Source organism: Trachypithecus francoisi, unplaced genomic scaffold, assembly GCF_009764315.1.
Source record: "Trachypithecus francoisi isolate TF-2019V2 unplaced genomic scaffold, Tfra_2.0 Lachesis_group8, whole genome shotgun sequence".
In the NCBI taxonomy this organism is placed as follows: Eukaryota; Metazoa; Chordata; class Mammalia; order Primates; family Cercopithecidae; genus Trachypithecus; species Trachypithecus francoisi.
Genome location: NW_022681473.1, coordinates 118,291,831 through 118,299,010, shown reverse-complemented (window position 1 = coordinate 118,299,010; position 7,180 = coordinate 118,291,831). Strand labels below are relative to the sequence as shown.

The following is a 7,180-nucleotide window of genomic DNA, read 5'->3' as shown; positions in this document are numbered from 1 at the left end:
CTACAAAAAATAAAAAAAATAGAATCAGTCGGACACGGTAATGCAGGCCTATAGTCCCAGCTACTCAGGAGGCTGAGGTGGGAGGGTCACTTGAGCCCAGGAGGTTGAGGCTGCAGTGAGCCATTTTTGTGCCACTGCCCTCCAGCCTGGATGACAAGAGACCCTGTCGAAAAAAAGAGAGAGAGAGAAGAAAAAGAAAGAAAGAGAGAGAGAGAGAAAGAGAGAGAGAGAGAGAAAGGAAGGAAGGAAGGAAGGAAGGAAGGAAGGAAGGAAGGAAGGAAGGAAGGGAGAGGGAGAAGGAAAGACCAGACAGACTGTGGGGCCCCATCCCTAGAGTTTCTGATCTCATGGTTGGGATGGCCTGAGAATCTGCATTTCTAACAAGTTCCCAGTGACTGACATGGAGGCTGCTGGTTTGGGAACCACACTGTGGACGCCTGTGCTAGAGGAAACTTCCAGCTGGGAGATCACAATTGTTATGCGATGCCTTTGGGCCCGTCATTCTTGATAAAGAATATCCCCTTCCTCTCTGAGCCACCCCACCATCCTCTTACACGCTGCCTGCCCCCTTTTAGTTTACCTGGGGCACCAGATTCTCTTGGGCTCGCAGGAATTCTAAACCTGCATCTAAGTACCATCGTCCCAATGACCTCAGCACCTGTCTCCACCCCCACCCACACCAAATCTCATCCGCATCTCACAATTCCTTTGGCCGGAGCAACTTGCAAGTGTCCCAGTGAACCCTTTTATCCACAGTATCATTCCCGCCAAGCATCTGAAATCACCTGAGAGCTGCCAAAAGCCCCTACTCTGCTCCATGGCTCATCATCTCTCCCGTGGCTCAGAGGACTCTGGCTCGGTCTTCCACCTGGTCTGGTGCAGAGGGAACTTACTCAGTCCTTGATCACAAATGAGTGACAAGAAATGGACATCAAGAAATGACATTCTAGCAAAAGAAGGAAAATACCCAAATGTGCATCTTGGTTTTTTTCACCACCTGTGCCCCCTTTGTCCTCCCATTCAGATGTCTGTCACCATGGGCAGAGAGGATGCTGTAGCGGCACTAGGCGAGGCCATGGGATTCCAGCCCCACTGTTCCCCTTAGCTGCTCTCTACACGATGGCGGCTGACACAGAGTTGGTCACTCCTTCCTGTCTGCCTACTCTTTTCAGCGAGTGGGAGGCTGGGCTTACCTAAGCATAAACAGGCACACACACAGGCATGTTGTTGATGACTAGCAAAACCAGATTGTTTCCCTGCTGTGCACCAGTTTTGTGGAGGCTGATGTATGTTTCCACATCTCTTCATGGCCTTCCATTTCTCGCTCTCCCCCAAATAAGGCCAAGTGTGTCCCCCTTAATGGCCTAGGCCAGGCCAGCTGTGCCATCCCTGCTGCCTGCATCATTACCAGGCACAGCTTTTGCCCTGGAGTTCAGCTGGCAGCAGAGCTGCTGATGTGCAAAGCAGAATGGAATCCAGCTTGGCTCTCCCGGCTGTGTGGGCTCGGCGAGGCTCTCAGAATGCATACTTGTTTGTGTCTGGAAATTCAACAGCTGCAGCCCAGGGACTCAGAAAACAGATCCGCAGAGGAAGACCACACCATTATCTGCCCCAGCCAACCACGACCACTCTGTTAACCCAGAGAAGGAAAGAAGACTGTATGTCCTCTGCTGAAAGATTGTATTTTCCGGCCAGTGCTCCTAACGGAAACTGGTACTCCCTTCTAATGGGAGGCCCTGACTCGGCAGGTAATTTGGTGATTAATCTGAATCCTTCAGGCACCTGCCAGAAATACTTCAAAGGTGGTACCGTAGCATAAAGTTAATTTCCAACCTTTCATTTTTAAGATAAGTGAATCTTTGTCTGGGGTTTATTCTCTGCCCTTTATTCCTCTGTTGCTGACCAGAGGGTTTTGTGAATTTACGAAAGTATACAATATTACCATTCCCAGCCCACTGTAGCAGACCAGCCCCTCTCCCAGGAACATATTCCAGGGGTGGCAGGACCCCTCTCACTAGATCTGCATCTTGTTCTCTGATTATATCCACCTGGTTCTATATCCTTTGTGCTTGAACTTTTTAACCAAGTGACCGTCTTCATGAGGACTCTTCCTCTTTTCAGGTGTCCAAACATGTCACTCTTCCTGCTTTCCTCTGGAGTGCACTTCGGAGTTGTTTCAAACCACCCCTCCCTCCCCACACCCCTCAAAACACAAAACTACAAATGACAAGAACAACTGGAAAGTTCTTAAGGGATATTGGCTGTTGCTTTGTCTTGATCTTTTCCACTTGTGGTCCAGGGCAGATAAAGAGGGAGGCCTTGTCAGCCCTGCACTGTGGAGTCTGCAGTGGTGAGCAGCTGTATGTACTGGGCTTTCCCGCATGGTGCAGACTCCCCTGCCCAGGTGCCCCTGGTCCCGGGAGGGGAGGCCCGGGAACCCCGCAGCAATCTTGACTCCGTGTGCTCTGCCCCAGATCACCAGGTCCCTCCAGGAACCTGCAGCATTTCCTTTGCTGTTTGGGAATTCAAAATGGTTTCTCGAAAAGTGTGAACAGGAAGGCAGAATTTACCAAAGAGGACTAGATGTAGCATGACCCTTGGATTCCCAGATGTCTGCTGCCACAGACTCATCACTTCCTTTTGTCCCTATGATGAGCTGAAGATACATTTCGGAATACATGGCCCCAAAACACAGGAGACAGGGTGAACATCATGAGGACAGTGATGACGTCTTCTGTAAGCCTAGACATGTCCTGGCCCTAAGACATGTCCTCTGCCCTCCTCCACTCCCATTCTGCCCTGTGCGATATGGGAGGGAATTCCCCAGGGGAAGACAGGCTCGTCCCTGCCCAGAATTTCCCATCTGTAGCTGCACTGTCGGTTAGGTACCCAGCTTCCCCAGGCCCCACGTATGCACCATCAGTAAGTACTGGAGCAGGAAGCAGAGGAAGGGAAGGATGCAGCCGCATTCAGTCCTGGAGAGCAGCAGGCCCAGGTTGCTCCTCTTTGGTGGCCAGGGCTGAAGGACGGTCTGTCTTATGGGGAAAACTCTCCTCCTGCATAGCATGTTTTTCTGGGGGCGTCCGCTGAGCTCACGGTCTTGGGAGAACTGCATGTGGAATGTGGGAAAGAAGTCACCCATCTAAGCTGATGTCTTCATTGGCTCAATGTTGTTGATCACTAATGCAACAATACTGTGGTTGTATTGACCGTAGGTATGACAACATTCTCAACGGTACAGGATAACACAATGAGCAACAGTCAAAGCTGGAGTGTCCCGCGAACGGAGTGGGTGGGCCGTGACTCCCACACTTTCCCTGCCCCTCACCAGCCCCTCCTTAGCCCCTGTGTGCCCTCCAGGTCAACACTGCAGAATGACCTGGCCAGACGTAGCCAATAGGTGTGCTCCTAAACAGCTGGTACCACACCTCCCTGGCTCGTTCTTCTTCAGGTGAGGAGCTTCTCTGACCTTCCACTTTGGAAAGAGCAGGCCTTGCTTGAAACTGAGTGCCGGCCAGCCCACATCCCCCGAAATAGATCAAGGGACTCGTCACAGCCACTGCTCAAGTATTGGGAAGAGACATGACACCAGTACACAAGTGCATTCTGAACCATAATGACAAGCAGGGAGCAAGAAAGCCACCTGTCTCTTTAGAACATACTTTCCCTCAGGCCTAGGGCTCAGTGGAAAGAGACAGGAAGGTTCCGGCTGTCCTTCCAGCCCCTGGAGCTGCCCAGCCCAGCCCTGGCAGATGGGAATCGCCCCAGGAAAGGAGAGAGGAAAGAAGCCTTCCCCAGACCTCACTGTTCCTCATTCCAAACATCTTGTAAGTCCCAGGGGCACTGAAATAGTTTGTCCGTAGCCAAACACAACTTCCTGTTTCTAAGAAAGGGAAGAAAAAAAAAAATAGTTGAAAGCGTTTTTGGACACTGGAGATTTCAAGTTTCTGTAAACGAGAATGAATCAGACACATGTGGAATGAATTTCTCCGGAAGTAAGAAAAGATGCTGTGAGTTCCTCTTGCTGGACCAGAAAATAGGAAAAGGGTAGCTAGGAGGGGAGGTGCCTCAGAGGCTGCAAGGAGAGAGGCTGTGTGGACATGGGATGGAAGAGAGGGTCCCATTGGTGACAAGGCTCAATGAGGTTGCCGTGAGGCCACATCCTGAAGCTGCTCATTACTCAGAACTGCTCCACCTCTGAAGACCTACATCAAATCTCCTCCTCCCCAACCACAACCTCCCATCTTCCCAGATCTTTCCCATAAGCGCATCCTTCCCCATGCCCTGACCACCCCCACACATGTCCTTCCCCCATCCGTCTTTCCTGCTCCTCTGTCTCCAGCTTTTTCCCTGAGCTGCTTGGACTCCACGTTCAGCACCTCCACCTCAATCTTGCCAGTGTTCTCAGTGACCTTGCCCCACTGATTCTCTGTGCTGCTCAGCAGGCAGAGCTTCACACGGCACCCATTCCCCTCTCCACACCTCTCATGTCATCCTGCTAGCAAGCAGATCCACACCCCAGGGGAATCCCAGCCCTGAGCACACTGGTGCCACCATAAGGTTACAGCGCTTGATGGAAACTGTCCAGCAACCCAAGCAGACTCCCTTCTCAGCTTTACCACTGGTCGCCCACAGAACTATTCTGTGCTTCCCATGCGCCCCCAGGTCGCCACCCTGCTACACTTCACTGTGAGTAAACAAATTCACCTCCACTGCTAAGTGGAGCCCAGTACCGTATCTCTTATCATGGAAGGGAGAGGGGACACCAGCTCACTGTTAACAGGCCACGTAGACACGAATCTAGAGGAATATAACTCTCCCTTATTTTGGATTCAGCAGGCATGTTCCAATCTCTGCCAAATCCACAGGAGAGTGAAGACTCAGAAGATAGCTCCTCCCCTGATTAAATGAATCCTCCAGCTCTCTGAAGGGTACAGCACATCATCAGGTTTAAACACCTAGGTCTAAAAAAAAAAAATGCCAGGCGCAGTGACTCATGCCTGGAATCCCAGCATTTGGGGAGGCTGAGGCAGGAAAAATCACTTAAGGCCAAGAGTTCGAGACCAGCCTGGACAACATGGTGAGACCTCATTTCTACAAAAAATATAAAAAACTTAGCCAGGGCTGTTCCAGCTATCCAGGAGGCTGAGGTGGGAGGATCACCTGAGCCTGGGGAGGCCGAGGCTACAGTGAGCCGTGATCCTACCACTGCACTTCAACCTGGGCGACAGAGCCAGACCCCTTCTCAAAAGTAAATAAATAAATAAATAAATAAATACGTGCCCAGGCTCCCTCGTGGCCCGGCTTCTCTACCTCATCCTCCTTGTCGGCCCCTCAGTTTCCACTACTGCTCGGAGTCCTGCGCATGGCCCTGACATGGTCTGTCATTCCCTCAGTTCTTTCTAGCTCCACTGTTAGATGGAGATGGCTCTTCAGATCCCAAAGGTGGGTGAGAGGAAGGGGGGAAAGCCCTCACAGGGACAGGACCAAGGACAGTATACCTAAGAGAGTAGGCTTTGCACAGTGCTAACTGTGGCCTGCTAGCCTGTCTCTGGTGTGTAAGGATGTGAAAAAATGTCTCCCTCTTCTCCATCTGGAGTTACATTACCAAAAGCCTAGCCTACAAATGTGCCAGATCTCAGGAAGCAGGACAGGGTGAGGAAAAAAAAAAAAACCCACAAGAAAATGAAATCATCATTTAAAAAACCCTGTTCATTTCTCATCACCAATCCTGAAGTCTTGCTTGTAGCTACAGATGCGCTTTAATTTGTGCAGAATTACATCCCCGATAAACCCATCGTACGTCGAAAATATCATAAGAATAAAATGCGTTTAATATCCCAATAAATCCATTGTAAAGTCAAAAATGTGTAAGTTGAATCGTCCTGAGCCCAGACGCTCCTCCACTTACAATCAGGTTACATTGGGATAAACTCATCAAACAGTCAAACAATTGATTGTAAACTGAATCATCATAAATTGAGAACCATCTGTATATCCATCCTTTTTAAAATCTATCCTTTCTCCTTCTGTTTCTGTTACATAATGAGGTATTTTCCCACTGTCAAAACTAATCCCTTCTCAATACTGCAGCCCTCCACCCTCTCAAGGCACTCAGCCCCTCCACAATCCCTCCCTTCCCAAAGACTCAGCCCCTCCCTCTCTGCTGACAGCTCCCCATCAGTGTTCGCAGGTGCTGCGTCTTCTCACTCCCGCATTTCACAGCCATGTCTCTCCGCTCTCCCCTCGCTCCCTGAGTTCCTGCTGCTCTTCCAAAGCACACAGCTTCTCTCTCCAAACATCACATATACTCTTTCCTCTTCCGAAAATGTTCCTTTTCCTCTTTCTTCTCTCCCCACTTTAACACACTCCTACTTATTCTTCAGGTCACAGATTAAAGGTCATGCCCTCAAAGAAACCCTCAAAGTCCAACAGACCTGCCTCAATCCTGTGCCTGCATCCCGGCCTCCTCTGCATGCCCTCTCCCTCTGGTTATCCCTACCTAAGTTATTGAGTTCCTCTGGGTTCTGTTCACTCTTCCTGGCTGATCCCATCCACCCCCATGGTTTCCATTTTTTCCTATCTGCTGATTACTCCCAAATTTAAATCCGGAGGCTGTGCGTCAGGGGCCCCCATGCCCACCTCATGTTTGGAGGTTCTCTGGAAGGGCTCCTGGCACTCAGCACATAGCTGGGCTCATGGTGAGGCTTTATCCTTTTGCTGTGGTGGGGACACAGGGCTGGATCATAAGGGGTCAAGGCACAGGCAGGGTCTAGAGGAACCCATGTGAGGCTTCCTTCTGCTCTTTCCGTCCCACCAGGGTCCCACAGAGCCCACTGTCCCTCCACAAAAATGCAGCAACACACGTGTGACATTTCTGTGCGGGGAAGCCCAGTAGAGACTTAGTGCCCAAAGGTCTTAACTGGGGAATGGTCACATTGGTACTCTCTGCCTAGCAAAATTCTAGACTCTCAGATGAAAAGTAGGTGTTTGGCATAAATTATGTTGTCTGCACAGACAGTCTAGCCATGGGGAACCACCTTATCAGTCAACTGTTAACTAGGGATGCTCTGAGAGCCAAGTTCCCAGACGCCAGCCAAGGGCCAACCTTGCAGACAGGTGTTTCTATGAACAACAGCGTCAGGCCTGCTGTGATAACTCCTTTCTGCACAGGCTGAGT

At 50.4% G+C, this 7,180-nt stretch overlaps 1 protein-coding gene across 1 annotated transcript in view; it reads right to left on the bottom strand.

The window, feature by feature from the left end:
• The window catches only part of LOC117081388, an 83,363-nt gene that overhangs the window by 365 nt on the left and 75,818 nt on the right, over window positions 1–7,180 (bottom strand). The window contains exons 5-8 of the mRNA XM_033207203.1: window positions 4,734–4,800; window positions 3,806–3,879; window positions 3,644–3,647; window positions 786–3,109 (exon numbers count right to left, since the gene is read on the bottom strand). Coding sequence (XP_033063094.1) covers window positions 2,882–3,109; window positions 3,644–3,647; window positions 3,806–3,879; window positions 4,734–4,800 — 373 coding nt within the window. The 3' untranslated portion in view covers window positions 786–2,881. The remainder of the gene's footprint in view (window positions 1–785; window positions 3,110–3,643; window positions 3,648–3,805; window positions 3,880–4,733; window positions 4,801–7,180) is intronic.